At 43.9% G+C, this 16899-nt stretch overlaps 2 protein-coding genes and 1 long non-coding RNA gene across 5 annotated transcripts in view; 2 read left to right on the top strand and 1 right to left on the bottom strand.

Annotated features, from left to right (window-relative positions):
* The window catches only part of LOC135184218 (UDP-glucuronosyltransferase 1A1-like), a 76108-nt gene extending 59671 nt beyond the window's left edge, over positions 1-16437 (top strand). The window contains exons 1-5 of one of the 3 annotated variants that reach the window (XM_064159785.1): positions 2362-3255; positions 12054-12185; positions 12460-12547; positions 13889-14108; positions 15462-16437. In XM_064159785.1, coding sequence (XP_064015855.1) covers positions 2395-3255; positions 12054-12185; positions 12460-12547; positions 13889-14108; positions 15462-15759 — 1599 coding nt within the window. In that variant the 5' untranslated portion in view covers positions 2362-2394 and the 3' untranslated portion in view covers positions 15760-16437. Of the gene's footprint in view, positions 1-2361; positions 3256-9312; positions 10054-12053; positions 12186-12459; positions 12548-13888; positions 14109-15461 lie in introns of those variants that run through there. The other 2 variants (XM_064159791.1, XM_064159784.1) reach the window with 2 other exon arrangements.
* On the top strand, positions 6769-7647 carry LOC135181185 (UDP-glucuronosyltransferase 1A1-like). The gene has a single exon (XM_064154140.1). It carries the CDS (start codon positions 6769-6771, stop codon positions 7645-7647), a length of 879 nt encoding a protein of 292 aa, XP_064010210.1.
* On the bottom strand, positions 11542-12991 carry LOC135184240 (uncharacterized). Its single transcript, XR_010305935.1, has 2 exons — positions 12382-12991; positions 11542-12204 (listed from the first exon to the last, which is right to left on the bottom strand). It is a non-coding gene; the product is annotated as an uncharacterized LOC135184240 (long non-coding RNA).
* Positions 16438-16899: the final 462 nt, after the last annotated feature.

The following is a 16899-nucleotide window of genomic DNA, read 5'->3' as shown; positions in this document are numbered from 1 at the left end:
GATTCAAAATTGTCCCTCAATGTAGAAAAGCAGAGGTGAAAGAAACTACACAGTGAAACCTGTGAGAAGACCCATGACAGAGGTCTATAAAATCCTGAAAAGTGTAGCAAAGGTGAAAGGGGAGCTGATAGGAGGCTGCTCCCAGTACCCGACCTGTGCCTAACCCTGAAATGAGGTGGCAGTAAACTTAAAAAAACAAAGCAAACACTATGCACACACACACACAAAAATCTACCTCTCGAGAGCAGCAGCTTTTTTTTGTAGTACACAAAACCTCTGAACTTCAAGAAGATTTGAAGAGTTAATAAAAGGTAAATTCTGACTGCAAGGGTTTGTAGGCTTACAAAAGAGGTAAGCATAGCTTCCCATAATTGGGGCTATTCTCTGTAGGTTTCCCAATCCTTTGGCAGCCTGTACTTTACCTTCTCCTGATAGATGATCTCTTTTCAACTTGAGCCTCTGCATTCGTATACACGTGAAAGGCTGTTGCTGTGTTGCTCAAACGCACTGACACAGCTTTAAACTCAGCCTTAAGGGTTTGGTTGGGGTTTTTTACCTCTTTAATGCTGCTTTACAGATTTACAAGATAGCACAGGGTCTTTGACCACATGGATTAGCTGTGAAACTTTCTGCAAATCATTTCCTATGTGAAGCATTAATCTTTTTCCAGATCTTTTATAAATGGAAAGTGATTTGGACTGAGAGGAGGAGAGGAATTTTTCTTACATCAAAAACTCTTCTTTGGAAATTTAATGCTCTGTTAAGTGGCCCTTTTGAGCAGATCACTTCTTGAAGGATCCCTCATTTCCTTACAGGCCTGTGTTCCTCCACTACAAAGGGATGGGCGTTTCACATAATAACTGTTGTCTAAATTACTTCTCTGTTATATTGCCTGAACTTTAGCAATTAATCTTTGCTGATTATACATTTACCACAAAGCAAATAAGTCTAAAGATCGTCCAGAGAAAGCACAGCACAGACTGCCTAAAAACATGGAGCTAAGGATACTCTTTGTGAGCAGCACTCACCAGATTTCTGCAGAAACGGCCCCAGTGCTCAGTGCTCATCTGCAAGTCACAGCAGCACTTGTTCCGTGGCTGTCCATGCTCACTTTGGCTGCTGCTGGGAAGCTGCTGGAGCTGCTGGTGGATGAATTAGTTGGCTCAGCGTGCGCGAGGTGTTGGATGGTCTTAGGCAGAAGGGACTTTCTTCTTAACTTTCCCTTTTCTGTGTATTCATCTATAGTTCTGCACTTCTAAATTAAGCTCAATTGAAGAGAAACTCTAAATTTTTGAAGTGAAGTTCTTTGTCCCAGCAAAGGGATTGTCAATATTTGTGGGTGGTAGGACAAACTGTTGCATTTGTCCTTAAAAGCTCTTTGCTAGCTCAAAATCCCAGACCATGGAGCAGGTGCGATATTAAGCATACAGTGCAGCATAACTGGCACTGAGAGGATGGAGGCAGCCTGGGTGACTGTGCTAACCTCTTAGATGCAGGATGTGCTTTGGGTGTTTCTGATGTAGAAAACAGCAATATACACAATTATTGCTGAAGCACCTTCTCTGATGCAGCATAGGAGAGTGCGGAGAGTTGTGCTAATCTTTTTGGAGCCTTATATTCCTTTTTCAGCCATATTATAAAGGACATGTGCACTGTAATTTGCCACCAGAGCACACATACAAGTCCATAAATGCTGGACGCAATGCAAGATTTTCCCAGTGACAAAATAGAACCAAGAATTAGGCCCAGAAGAGTTTTCTGGAGAGTCTCCCTCAAAAAGTGTCCGTAAACAGCTGCTCTCCCCTGAAGTACTGCTTAATCTGGGTGATATATCCTGCAGAGAAAGCTGGAGTCACAATTCCATCTTCATTGTTCTCCTTGCTCCAGAAACAATCTAAACAGGTCTTCCACTTCCACATCTAGTAGGGGCTCACAAGGCTCACAGAGATGAATGTTCAAATAGGAAGATGCAGGGTGAAAGGCAGCCTTTGTCCATCGGGAAAGGAGCAGCTCCTGCTAGGCTGCATGATGATGCAGATGTGATATATCTCTGCCACATGCAAAGGGTTCAGCCAGAGGGAACCACTCAGAAATGCAGTCTCATCATAGCCCTCCTCTCTTACCCCCTTTCCGGGGCACTCTCTACAGTTCCTCCAGTACAAACATACGGCCATTATTCATCACACAGCACTAACCTGTGAAGTGAGATGAACTTAGGACTCATTACTCAGACTTTTATCACATAGTTGATTATACATTCACCACATAGTAAATACCATAAGGATCAAAAGCTAGGGTGTAGCAGAGATTGCTTAAAAGCACGGAGCTGGTGCTGTTGCTTCAGTGCCACCAGTGGTTTTCTTTCTGAGTGGCACTCACCAGCTTTCTGCAGAAATGGCCCCAGTGCTTCGTGCTCATCTGCCATCCACAGTGACTTTGGTTCTGCTCTCATCTATGCTCACTTTGGTTGCTGCTGGGAAGCTGCTGGTGGTGCCAGTGGATGGGAGTCATTGGCTCAGCATGAGGGAAGTGTTGGACAGGCTCAGCCAGAAGGGACATGAAATAGTTGTCGTTGCACCTGAGATCAATTTACACATAAAGCCATCAAAGAATTTAATTATGAAAATGTACCCAGTCCCTTTCACACAGGAAGAGATGGATCATGCTTTCTGGAGAATGAGTGATACTGCATTTGAAGAAGGACCTTTTCTACAAAGATTTCTTAAAACACGTGAACTGATGAAGAATAATTCTGCCATGTTTTTCTCTACCTGTACACACTTGCTGCACAACAAGGAACTTCTCAGTTACCTTGAGGAGAGCAAGTTTGATGCTGTCTTTACAGATCCAATGCTACCCTGTGGGCAGATAGTGGCTGAGTATCTTTCCCTCCCTTCTGTATTTTTGCTGCAGCAAATACCATGTGGTTTAGATTCTGAAGCCACTCAATGTCCCAGACCCCTTTCTTACATCCCCAGGTTATTTACAGACCTTACAGACCGCATGAACTTTCTCCAGAGGGTGAAGAATATGCTCTTTGAACTCCCAAACTATTTTCTCTGTGATTTTGTTTTTCAACCATATGCACAACTGGCTTCTGAGTTTCTCCAGAGGAAAGTGACTGTGACAGGTCTTCTAAGCCAGGCTTCCATTTGGCTCGTGAGACTAGACTTTGTTTTCCACTATCCAAGACCATTGATGCCCAACATGATTTTTGTTGGTGGAGTAAACTGTGCTCCCAAGAAGCTATCTCAGGTGGGTCATACTCTGTTTTCTCTGGTTGTTATTGCAAGCTTCTTTTACATACTCTGAGAAGCTGCAACACAGGTTTCCTAAGAAGGGTCTTTTTCTGTGGGCAGAACAATTTCAAACTTCTTTGTGCTTTGCAAAGATGTGCTCCTGCCAGTGAAGGCATCACAGTATCACAGGAGAAAACATGGAGAAAGTGAAGCTCTAAGGGAATTTAGCTCTGGGAAACTCTCTACTGCTTGTATGCCCCTGCCTAAAGCCAGCTTTAACATTAGAATATCAACATCAGGACTCTTGATGTGGTGCAAAGGAGCCTTTTTTGAGGAGGCATTTATTCATCCAGAGCTCCACTTGGACATTGCTGATTTCCTTCGTGTTCCCATCATTCTTCTCTAAAGAAGGATTCTTTCCACTCTGAATTATCACAGACCCATAAAATACTTAGTCTGGAAGGGATTTTACAGCTGTCTCAGCCAATCTCCTTGCCAAAGCAGATCCAGCTAGTTCAGGTTGTGCCATTCTATGTCTTGTCAAATTTGAACACCTGACAGTGAAAATACTTTATTATACACACTTTGAATCTTCCACTTTTGCAGCGTGTGGCTGTGGCCTCTTGTCCTGTCACTGTCACTCTCCTGGTTAGCCTTCTCTTCTCAATGCTGAGCAAACTCACCTTCCTCTCTATTTGTATGTCCTGGTCCTCAGTTCCTAACCATCCCATTGGCGCTTGCTGGATGTGTTTCTATACATCAATAGCTGTGTTTTACCAAGACACTTCAGGTGTATCGTAAGTGCTGAGGGCAGGAGCAGGTTCACCTCTCACGCTGCTGGCTGCACTCCATTCCTTGTATAGCCCAGATGCTATTAGCTCTGTAGCGACAAGGGCAGTTTGTTCACTCACACTCACCTCTTTGCCCACACAGACCCTAGGTCATTGTCTGTAGTGCTGCTGCTGGTCCAGCTGCAGTGCAGCCTGTCCTGTGAAATGAGGCTGCCCCGTCTCAGTGGCATAACTTTGCTTTTGCCTTTGCTGACTCTTGTGAGGCTTCTGTTGGCCTATTTCTTCAGCTTGTGGAATTCTTTTGGCATATCCCAAGTCAGTGATGCTCCTTATTCTAATTATCAATTCCTGTCTTATACATAGTGAGTATTGGAGGTTACTTTGTTCTTATAAATTAAAGGTTGGGATTATTTCAGGTGGGTTTTGATCTTTGTTTTTGTCTGGTTGATTGGTAGGTTGTTTTTCTTCCTTCATATGTATTGAAACATATGTTGTGGTTTGCAGAGTCACATCATAGCTTCTATTTTTACATGACACAGAAAAATGCAATGTTTTGAAGAGGATACAAAATTGTCCCTCAATCTAGAAAAGCAGAGGTGGAATAAACTACACAGTACAACCTGTGAGAAGATCTATGGCAGAGGACCCATGACAGAGGTCTATAAAATCTGAAAAGAGTAGCAAAGGTGAAAGGGGAGCTGATAGGAGGCTGCTCCCAGTACCTGACTTGTGACTGACCCTGAAATGAGGTGGCAGTAAACTTAAAGCAAACAAAAGGGAGTATATATTCACACCATGTCCCCAAAACCAACCAAACATAAGGCAGCAGCCTTTTTTTTGGTTGTTGGTGGTTTTTGGTTGGTGGTTTTTTTTTTTTTTTGTTCTGAAGTTCAAAAATATTTGAAAAGTTAATAAAAGGTAAATTCTGACTGCAAGGATTTGCAGGCTTACAAAAGAGGTAAGCATGGCTTTCCCTGGGGCTCTCCACTGTACCCTTCCCAACCGTTTGGCAGCCTGTACTTTACTTTCTCCTGATAGATGATCTCTTTTCACCCTTGCCTTTGAGCAGCCTGAACTTGTGGACTTCAGCCTCTGCATTCGTATACACGTGAAAGGCTGCTGCGTGTTGCTCAAACGCACTGACACAGCTTTAAGCTCAGCCTTAAGGGTTTGGTTGGGGTTTTTTTACCTCTCTAATGCTGCTTCACAGATTTACAAGATAGCACAGGGTCGCAGTACAGCTGCAACTCCAGGTTAACTACCTGAGAGTACACTGCCACCTTTGGGCATACTTAATGCTGCGCCACCTTCTTACCTGAGATCCTCTCCTCTCTGTCGCTGAAACATGAAAACGCACATCTGGGCTCTGCAGCTACCTCTCTGCTTGGCACAAAAGAACACCTTCTGTCCACCTCCTTTAGCTTTTGGTCTTTTGGCACTACCTCACGGTCAGATAGAAAGAACACTTTGATTAAACAGGCTGAAGAATGGGTCTGGTTTGATGGATGAGTTTCACCTTCCTCTTTAATGCCGTTTTCTTAGTTGTTAGAGTCCTTCTTGCTGGCTCATGAGAATCACTTCTTTGACCATGACACATGGAGAAACTCCTATCAAGATAAACTTTTTATGATACACTTCATGTGAGCCCTTTGATGTGCTTATTACAGCCAGGTGCCTTTGGCAAAGGCAGGCATTTCATGAACCGGATTTCCCATCCCTCCTACCTGCTCCAAGACAACTCTTCCAGACTGTTGCTGCTTTTCAGAGCTGTCCCCAGTCAGGTGTGCTTAGTTGAGGGTCGAACACAGCCTCTCTTCCCCAGCCAGCTATTGCTCTTGTTCAGCTTGCAATCTTTTGGCATCCCCCTTTGCATTTTCCATGAAATACATCTTAATGGCAGATGAGATCTGCTTGATTGGGTACTGTTTGCTGCTTCTTTTGCTAAGCACAGGACAAAAGTGTGATTTTTCCATTGCTTCATATCGCAGCCAAGCCTTACTTGCTTCTTTTGAAAGTTAGCTTTTCTTCAGAAATTTCACAAACATTTGTCCTGTAGCCTCTCAGCTATGAAGCCTTATGGCCCGCTTGAGCAGGAACCATGTATTCTGCTGCATCATTGCTTTGAGAAAGGTGTTTGGGCTCTAGCCACATGCCTATGAACTCTTATGGCCCTTCTTGTTCACAGGAATAGGGATTTGGTGACACCACTGCTTAGCATGCCAGCTTCTGCTTACCATGCAGAACATCCAGTATGAACTCCAGGCACCTTTCTGAGCAAAGCTGAGAGAGAGGAAATTGGGTGTTTAGGTCATGTCAGTATCACAGAACACTTCTTAAATTATAAGCCCTCAGAGAAGCTCAGTGGCCATAGAAGTTGATATCTGACTTGTACCTGCCTCAAGACAGGCAAATGTACAGTGAATTATCTTGAAGAACCCTGACCCAGAAAAATCTCTCTTGAAACAACTGCTACCTCTGCTAATCAAAACACTGATAATTGTTCTGAACCAGACAAGATAACTTTATCGGTCTAGAGCCTTTGACAGCACTCTTATCAATTCATTTATCGCTGTCCATAAACATTGAACTCCAACAACTTGTCATAGTAAACGTTTTGTAGAGGTAAAGTTTAAAGACCATCAGGTTATAAATGAGGTACAGCTGGGGATTTTTTGCTACCACATACTACTTGGAAGAAGCAAGAACGAGCAGTTAATTTCTATTCCTGCCACGGTCCCATGAGAGTCATGTGGAGGTACCAGATACGTGCTGGGCTTGTTCTTTTTCTTTCTTTCTGGAGTCTGGCAGAAGGTGGGAAGCTCTTGGTTGTGCCTCAGGATGGAAGTCACTGGCTCAGCATGCGTATGGTTCTGGAGAAACTCTGGGAGAAGGGGCATGAAATTGTTGCAGTGATTCCTGAGGCCACTTTGCTCATGAAAAGCTCACAATCTTTCACCATCAAAACATACTCTGTGCCTTACACACAAGAGTTTCTGGACAGATTCTACCATTCCATTGGTGTATACAGTTTTGCTAACCCTCCTCTTCTAGAAAAAATTTCATTTATTCTCAACAACGTGTCAGAAGTGACTGAAATGCACACTGCTACTTGTCGACATCTCTTACACAATGAAGAATTAATGAAGTACCTGCAGGACAGCAACTTTGATGCCATTATGACGGATCCTGTCTTGCCTTGTGGACCAATTATTGCTGAGCATCTCTCTCTCCCTTCAGTGTACTTCATGCGTGGTCTTCCATGTACCTTAGACTACAAAGCTGCCCAGTGTCCCAGTCCTTCTTCTTACGTGCCAAGGACATTCACATCCAGTTCAGATCACATGGCATTTACGGATCGTGTGAAGAACTTCCTGACTGGGTCTTCAGAGCATTTGCTTTGCCATCTGTTTTACTCAAAACATGAAAACTTAGCTTCTGAGTTTCTTCACAGGGAAGTAACCGTATTAGAACTCTTTAGCAAAGCATCAATTTGGCTGATGAGATATGACTTTGTGTTTGAGTATCCGCGCCCAATAATGCCAAATATGGTCTACATCGGAGGCATCAACTGCAAGCAGAAGCAGCCACTATCAAAGGTTTGTCACTGTTTATGTTGAGGGTATTACAGTATTTATTGCCAAGTATCTAACTAAGATTTGTTTCTTTAAGTGCTTCCTTGGTAGTATTTTGCTGGAGGTAATATGTGATCCAATACCAGGATGACATGATTTGGAAGTAGGAATCTCAGGCTCTGACAGATGATCAGAAGACTTGCACTGCAAGCACCTCTAGGGATTCTTTCTGGAACACCTTAGGTGATGTTATGTAAGCTGTGTAGCTGCCTACGCATAGCTTAGGTTGTTGTAAGTATAACACTATCATATTAGACAATGTAATGCTCTATCTAGGTAAATGACAAAATAGTTCTGCACCGTTAGATTTAATACTCTGAAGGGCTGTGGAATGCTGATTAACTGCAGGATGAAAAACAGAAATTTGAAACTAAGTCTGTATACACCCAGGCTCTTAGATTGTGCCACAGAGCTTGATAATGTGTATCCCCAAACCAGGGGCATGCAAGTGAAGATGGTAAAGGGAGTTCTTTTGCCTCTGAATTTGTTTAAGGAGCATGTTAGGACAGCATATCAGTAGCCTTTGGGATTATAGCTATCTACTCAGTAGCCTTTGGGATTATAGCTATCTACTCTCCCTCCTAGTTTGTGTAAGTCTCTCCAATATGTTGTGCAAATAGGTTCTCATACTATCGTGGTGTTGCGACAGCCCAAGTTATTGCTGGGTTTGCACCACATTTACTGCTGTAGGCTAGGGCTTTCACTTTGATAACTGCTACTACATTGAAACAAATCTGAAGGTAAATGTTATCAACTCAGTGTGTATCAGATTTCTGTCAATCATTGCTCCCTCTTCAGACTCTGAGAGCACAAAGTAACCCAAAGGTTAGATTTTTGTTCCAAGCTTTGCATCCAATCATCTGGGCAAAATAAAGGCATGGAGTTCATCATTAACTGGATGTTAATAAGATAGTGATTGCTGGGTCAGGTATTACCTCCCATTCGTGACTCCTGGTCAGCCCTTCAGTGTGAGACATGCTGCCAGTTTTTTTGAAAGCCTCCCTTGAGACTTTCATTGAATTGGAGAATTGTTTCAGTTGGAAAAGACCTCTAAGATCATCAAGTCCAACCATCAACCTAAGGCTACCATGGCCATTAAACCATGTCCCAAAGTGCTACGTCCACATGTTTCTTCAACACCTCCAGGAACAGTGACTGCACAACCTTGCTGGGCAACCTGTTCCAATGCCTCAACACTCTCTCTGTAAAAATGTTTTTCCTATTATTCAGTCTAAACCTCTTCTGGTGCAATTTGAGGCCATTTTCTCTTGTCCTACCACTTGACAGTAGGGAGAAGAGACCAACCCCCACCTCACTACAATTCAGGTCTTCAACTTTACCAACTTACCCAGCTGCTTAAAGCCTTCATTGTGTGCACAGACGATAAACTCAACCTTTACACAGAGTTAGGACTTGTCCACATTTTTGCCCAGACTGTTAACAATTAAACTCTTAAAGTACAAAGTACCCCACGACAAGCGAATCGCCCCCTGTGCTATTTCTGCAGTCGTTCAAAACCTTGCTGACAGAACAAGGAAAATGGCTACTTCAAATCCAGAATCGAATGCTCTTACCTGCTGGGTTGTGTTCTTCTTTCTTCTGCGGACCCTTTCAGAAGGTGGAAAGCTTTTGGTTGTACCTATTGATGGCAGTCACTGGCTTAGCATGCGCCCAGTTGTGGAACAGCTCGGACAGAGAGGACATGAAATCGTGGTTGTTGCGCCAGAGACAAATCTGCGGATAGACTCATCGGTGCACTATACCATGAAAACGTACTCTGTGTCTTACAGCAGGGATTATGTGGAAGCAGAATTTAAGAAGCTGGGCTATAGGAGTTTCACACCTCAACCCTTCTTGGAAAAAATCTCAAAAATAGCAAATATTACAGCCATGTTCTTAGATTCCTGCAAGCGTCTGCTCTCTAACAAAGAGCTGATTGAGTACCTGGAAAAAAGGAAATTTGATGCTGTCTTTATGGATCCTTTTTTCCCATGTGGACAGATATTGGCTGAACATCTCTCCCTTCCTTCTGTGTACCTCATACGGGGACTACCATGTGGTCTGGACTTCCATGCTACCCTCTGTCCAAATCCTCCTTCTTACATTCCTACATTCTCCACTTGCTACACAGACTGCATGGCATTCCTCCAGCGTGTGGGCAATCTCATAGCTAGCCTGAGCAGTTCTCTGGCTTGCAGCTTTCTTTATTCACCTTACGATCATTTGATCAAAGAATTCCTCCAGCAAGAGGCAACGGTGCTTGAGCTGTTCAGCCACGCATCTATTTGGCTCATGAAATATGACTTTGTGTTTGAGTACCCCAGGCCCCTAATGCCTAATATGGTCTTGATCGGAGGCATAAGCTGCACTCAGGAAAAAGCATTATCGCAGGTTAGTTAACCTTTTTTCCCCCGTTTAGCCATGGCTGCACTGTTTGCTTTCACCACGAGGTGGAGCTCATAAGCAGCAACAAACAGTAACAGGCGACAGCGCCAGAAAGGCAATTTGCCCCTTCGCATCCCTTACACGTTTAGGTGTTTCCCATTTAGGGAAGACCTCCTGTTTCCCAGACAAGCATGTATACCAAGCTAGCCTTTTCCACGTTTGTTGTTTTGGGTTTTTTTTCCCTCCATTATTTCCTGCTTGCAGTATTTTTTTTGTTCTTTTTATTGCAGCCGTGTGCTACCTAAAATAATGCAGCAGGCCAAATAATCCTAGGCTTCTACCCTTGAGCAAAGGACTGGACTGCTGCTGCAGGAATTTCAGACAGTGGCAGACCTGAAAAAAAATCCCTATCACTCAGTGAAGCAGCAAGAAATCTGCTTCATTTGTGTAAAACACTGTCCAAATTTGTACTGCAATAATATTTAGCTTGGACTGTGCCAAACTTCCCAAATATGGGATATTTGACACTTTCTACTAAGAAATACTCCAAGTTCTTGGTGCTTTTTCTTTTTCTTCCATGAGTGTCCGCTGTAGGTATTTGACAAAGGCCTTGTGTAGCACCCACTGACACAAGCAGCTGCTGGTTAAAAAGCTTTAAGTGAAATGAGCCACCTATACCCAAAGCAGGGCTGCAAACAGCTTCTTAAGGGTAGAGGCATTTCTGAGCAGAGAGACAGACCTTTGCACACAAGTACATTGAAAGTATAGAGTAAAACAGATGTGATTTGTCCCACAGAAAACAAACAGGGCTAAACATGCCCTGAAACGGCTGTATCCATTCACTGTATCTGGAGTGCTAAATATTTTTGTACCAAAAGCTCATTTGTAGCTTGGAAAGGATTTTGCAGTCCCCAGATGGAAGTTTATACAGAACAGAACCCTGGGTTCCCAAGCAGACATCTACACTGCCTTAATGGAGAGCATGTCTTCAGAGAAGTCACATATAACAGAACCAAGTCCAGAAATGAGAGTTACTTTTCACCTTGTTTCCCCACAGGAGATTCTCCTTCTGTTTGGAATCCAGTCCAAGCAAAGGGTCAGCCACAAAAACATGTAACAGAGCATAATAAAAGAGGGTCAGTCTCAGTTATCCCCTCAGATCCTAGAGATAACATTTCAACTGCCAGACTTAGGAGAGCAGATAGTTCATTTTATTCCACTCATTTAACTCTGATGCCCACAGCAATTCCCTCCAATTTTGCTTTTCCTTCCTTGGTTTTACTAAGTATTTTTCTATTTCAACAGGATTTCTTCTGCTGCCTTCAGCTGTTTCTATGCTTCATCAGAATCCTTTTCTTCTTGGATCCCAGTGACAGGTCTCCTAGTCCCTCTTTCATTTCAATCAAACAAAACAGATCTTAAAAATTGGCAGTGGTTCAACATTATCATACTCAAAGCAGACCAAATAAATGCAGACATTAGAAATTAGAGCTCTCTGCTGTCAGAATGCTTTTGGAAAGCTTTATTCTCTCTCACAGCTGCATGCTTTGAAAAGAGGAGCATCAGCTCTAAACCCAGAGTATCTGGTTTGCAGTAAATGTGAAAATAAACCACAACATAGTCACCTGGGGAAACTATGATGATGAATGGATCTCCTTAATTGGTACAGCATCTTTTTTATGGCACAGAAACTGCTGTCTCTGAGCGAGTGGGCTTTGCTGTGGGACTGTTTTTAAGTAAATTCTTTCTCATTTTCATACTGAATCTCAGTTCAGGCTTCAATACTGCAAGCACTCACACCTCTCCAAGACTTTGTTCATCCACCTGTGCCCATATTTTCACCCTAGGACTCATTTTCAGATACAGGACAGATCTTTCTCATCATAATTTTGTTGAGTTGATGATTCTTTTTATTGCCTTTCCAGGTGGTTTTGTGGGAAGGAGACAGCAATGGCAGCGTGCAGCGTGGAAAGGACCTTGACTAAGGATATGCTTTGTGTTGACAGGAATTTGAAGCTATCGTGAATGCCTCTGGAGAACACGGCATTGTTGTCTTCTCGCTGGGCTCCATGGTCTCTGAGATTCCAATGAAGAAAGCTATGGAAATTGCAGATGCCTTGGGAACAGTCCCTCAAACGGTATGGTTCCTCTCTTCCCCTTCCAGCACAGAAACACAAGATAGTTTTCAAATACAGTACATGATACATCATAACCTTCAGCTTCCAGTGTGCTTGGAGCTCCCTTCTGTTCTTCTGCTCCCTGATGCTAGAAGAAACTGCCATCCCAGCTGCTCTGCACAGTGAAATGGGGTTTGTGTGCCATGGAAGTTCTTACCTGTGCTTGTCAAACCCACTGAGGAGTAGCAAGAGGCCACTTGCTGAGAACTGACTTTGTGTTTGCTTCTCTTGGAAGGTTTTGTGGCGATACACAGGACAGACACCCCCCAACCTGCCAAAGAACGTAAAGCTTGTCAAATGGCTGCCACAGAATGATCTTCTGGGTAGGTCTGAGATACATGCAGCAACACCAGCATGTTGCTTCTAAACTGATGCTGCTTTGCTAGCATCGTCTGTGCTGATTCCCTTTATTACCATGGGTCACAGGACTTCCCTACAGCCTTGGCTGTTTGAACTAGAAGTCATCTTTTGTAAACTTACCTGATTGCAACTTCAGCATTTCTGAATTATGTAGCGACACTGTTTGGAAAGCTGTTCCAATGCCTGAATAGCCTTACTGTCAAAACCAAGGGTCTTTATCTCTGACTAGCCAGTCTCAACACCCTGCCATGGGTTTCTGTTGTATTTTGCCTGCTAGACTGAAAACAAAAAGTATGGTCCCTGAAAGAACATTTCTAGAAAGGTCTCAGGCTCTTCAAGTGGTACAAATGCATTTGCAGGAACGCATTTGTTGGTTAGACAACAGCACTTGGCTATGGGAAATCTGCAAAACTAGCAAATGGGAAGCAAAGTATAAAAAGCATAAAAAGTAACATTCTCTTTAACTGATTTCATCCTAAACATCTGAGCACCTTTAGAGGATCATAGAAATAGTCAGGGTTGGAAGGGACCACGAGGATCACCCAGTTCCAACTCCTCTACCATGGGCAGGGACACCTTACCCTAGATCAGGCTGGCCAGAGGCCCATGCAGCCTGGCCTTAAACACCTCCAGGGATGGGGCCTCAACCACCTCCCTGGGCAACCCATTTCAGGCTCTCACCACTCATGCTGAACAACTTCCTCCTCACATCAAGTCTGAATCTCCCCACCTCCAGCTTCACTCCATTCCCTCTACTCCTGTCACTCCCTGATATCCTAAAGAGTCCCTCCCCAGCTTTTTTTTGTAGGCTCCCTTCATAGAATCAACCAGGTTGGAAGAGACCTCCAAGATCAGCCAGTCCAACCTATCTCCCAGCCCTATCCAGTCAACTAGACCATGGCACTAAGTGCCTCATCCAGGCTTTTCTTGAACACCTCCAGGGACGGTGCCTCCACCACCTCCCTGGGCAGCCCATTCCAATGCCAATCACTCTCTCTGGGAAGAACTTCCTCCTAACATCCAGCCTTTCCCCGGCACAACTTGAGACTGTGTCCCCTTCATCATCCAAGGCTTTCCAGAGATTACTCAAACCAAGACAGTTCTACAACCCAAGATTCATTGAATCCCTGGTCATGTCCTGTTCTCTACAGCCCTAAATCTATCCATAAATAATGATGCACATGACAACCCAAAGTTCTTGATTTATACCTACCAGTGCCATTTTGGTGCAAGTTATTCCCCAGGCATGTGTTACTGGGACTTAATAAAGCAAATAGCTAAGCAAGTCTGTCTTTTCTCCACAGCTCACCCCAAGACTCGTGCCTTTATTACCCATGGAGGCTCACATGGTGTTTATGAGGGCATATGCAATGCAGTGCCAATGGTCCTGATGCCTTTGTTTGGAGACCAGATGGACAACGCCAAGCGAGTGGAGTCACGGGAAGCAGGACTGACACTGAATATACTTGAAATGACGTCAAAGGACATATCCACTGCCCTGAAAGCAGTTATTAATGACAAAAAGTCAGTAATAGAAACACAGCCTTGCTCCTTCTACTGTTATGTAACAGCAGCATGCTATCTTCCAGCTTAACAGAATGTTAATCTCTTCTTGTATCAAAGTTACATCATCCAGGAGCTGATGCTTGCCCTGGGTTAACCTTGTCTTGTCCCTGTAGCAGCACCATCCTCCTCACTGCCTGAAATTATAATTTTCAGGTGACCAGAACTGACTGAGAGGATGTGGGCATTAGAGAAGATGAGGTGTAAATGCAGTAGAGGAAAACAAACTGAAAAAAGATGTGTCACCTGCTGGAAGTCAAATTTGCCAGGCAGTGATGTCATGGGCTTTGACACAAGGTGGTAGAAAAAGCAACCTGTGAAGGGAGGTGTCACCAAATCAGTGGTGACATGAGTCAATGGGGAGCCTGAAAGAGTTGAAAGACTCAGCTGCCTGGATAATTTGCTTTGCATGAGAGTTGCCTAGAGGTGCTGTTTACACAGCAGCAGGAGGAAGGATACAAATGGCAGTGCCTCTGTATAGTCTAGAGGCTTGTGCTGTGTCAGAAAGCATTGTTTCCCAGCTATCAGGGAGTATAAGCACAGCTGTTATCAATCACTTATTTTATAGACTAGTTTTCTCAATCATTTCCCCCTTCTTAGTGCTCATAATGAGCTGTATTAGCATATTCAGCTGCTACCTGGCTCAGCAAGCTGGACAATTCCCATGCAGAGCAGGAGGAACATGCAAGGGTACACTGACACGGCACAGAAAACCATGCTAGACATCACAGTATTGCAAATCTTCATGCCCAAGGTCTTTTCAGGCACCACAGCAAAGAGGAGCTTTAAGAATACCCTCCTCTTCCCCACTCCCACTGTCACTGGGGCTTCTCAGTCCTTGTCATCCCTCTCCCACATCACGTTTCTGAGGATGGGCACCTTATTGCTACTGCTCCCTAGTGCTGTTTTTTATAGCAATAATAGCAGCAACAGCAACAAAACCAACAACAATGCAATAATGCATCTTGATCTTGAAAAGCTGGATGGTTCTTCTGTACCCAGTCTCACATTTCAGGCAGATACTTTCACCCCAGAGACTCTGCTGACAGCTTAAATTAAGTTTTTTTTCCTTTTCTTGTTGTCTAATATCTTTCCTCCTTGGGTTTTGGGTTTGTTTGTTTTATTCAGTCATTGAGAACAGTGATTTTCTGTTCCACAACTTTGCCATTATTCCTTTCATGGGGTAGTAGCAGTGGGGAAACACCATCAGAGAAGTTCCCACTGGACCATCAGACAACTGACACCGCATTCCTTTTTTCTGGGGACTTCTGAAGTCACAAGTCCCTGAAAATACCCAACATCTTCTCTTGACAGGTACAAAGAGAACATCAAGCGCCTCTCCGATCTTCACCTCGACAGACCCATCCACCCCCTGGACCTGGCTGTGCACTGGGTGGAGTTTGTAATGAGACACAAAGGGGCCCCGCACCTGCGACCTGCAGCTCACGACCTGAACTGGATCCAGTACCACTCCCTGGATGTCATCGCCTTCCTCCTCGTGGTTGTGCTGCTCTCCCTCTTCATTTCTCTGAAGTGCTGCCTGTTCTGCTGCCGCAGGTGCTGCTTTAAAAAGGGAAGAACAAGGAAGCCAGCCAAAGCAAAGTCCCACTAGCAGATGAAACCAGTGGTAGGAGATAAGACCAGAAGGCTCAGGGAACAACTCAACTTTCACTAAAATAATAACAGTTCCTTTAAACTAGCACTGTGGGAGGGGTTGATTCACTGATATAATTTTTGCCTTTAATTAGGAATCTGTTGTTAAAAATAATTTGTGTAGGAGTAATTCAGTCACTTGGGAAGGTATTACTGTGAAGTTCAAGGCTTCATGCCTTGGTGTACATGGTGCCTTTTTTTCATTTCAACATCTGTATGCAATGGAGCTATATTGAGATTTCATAAGACTTTGCCACGAGAGCTTTAGGGAGCCATTTGCTATGGTGTAAGACAGGTTTATCAAGCACTTTAAAATCTTGGTTATAGGATGGGTAAGTATTACACACTGACAGCATGTGTGCCTAGCCTGGCTCATGCAACACATCTTAAATGGGTTTTGTGTTTACGACATCCTGAGCAAAATTAGTTTTTTTGACAGAGAAGTGGTTATAAACCCACGGGTGCTTCACCCAAGTTCTCCATCAGGCAGAGTGCTAGTACTAGATCTTACCTGGTTAGGTGATGAGGCGTTTGCAAGCAATGTTTACAAAATCCAACTGAAATCCTATTTGTAAATGGTGTTCTGGTAAAGATGCAAACCCCAGCCCCTTAAATAAATCCCCAATATTAACAACAATGGCTCTTGTGTTTTCTGACTTGAGACACACAAGGCTGGATGCTTGATGAGTCAGAGGAAGGAGAGCTGAAGAAGGGAAAGAGTCAATGCCTCATGGTGTGAAAGCCACCTTACTGTACAAAAGCCAGTTCTCAGTGTTTTCCTCTCACTGCTTGATGACTCAGTGCTTGCTGAGGTTACATAGAAAGGCTTGGGTTGAAAGGGACCTTTAAAAGTCATCTAGTCTGATCCCCTGCAGTGATTTGGGACATCTTCAACTAGACCCAGTTGCTCAGGGCTCCATCCAACCAAACCTGGAATGTTTCCAGGGATGGGGCTTCTATTGCCTCCCTGAGCAACCTGGGCCAGTGTCCCACCACCCTCACAGGAAAGAATTTCTTCCTAATATCTAATCTAAATCTACCCTCTTCCAGTTTAAAAACTGTATCCTGCCACTACACTCCCTGACAAAGAGTCACTCCC

This window comes from Pogoniulus pusillus, chromosome 2, assembly GCF_015220805.1.
Source record: "Pogoniulus pusillus isolate bPogPus1 chromosome 2, bPogPus1.pri, whole genome shotgun sequence".
Taxonomy (NCBI): Eukaryota; Metazoa; Chordata; class Aves; order Piciformes; family Lybiidae; genus Pogoniulus; species Pogoniulus pusillus.
Note: the sequence above shows the minus strand (reverse complement) of the source record. Positions and strands in the feature narration are given on the sequence as shown.

What these genes read in the sequence shown, in the direction of transcription:
- LOC135181185 (XM_064154140.1), top strand. Translation starts at nt 6,769, where the DNA reads ATGAGAGTCATGTGGAGGTACCAGATACGTGCTGGGCTTGTTCTTTTT.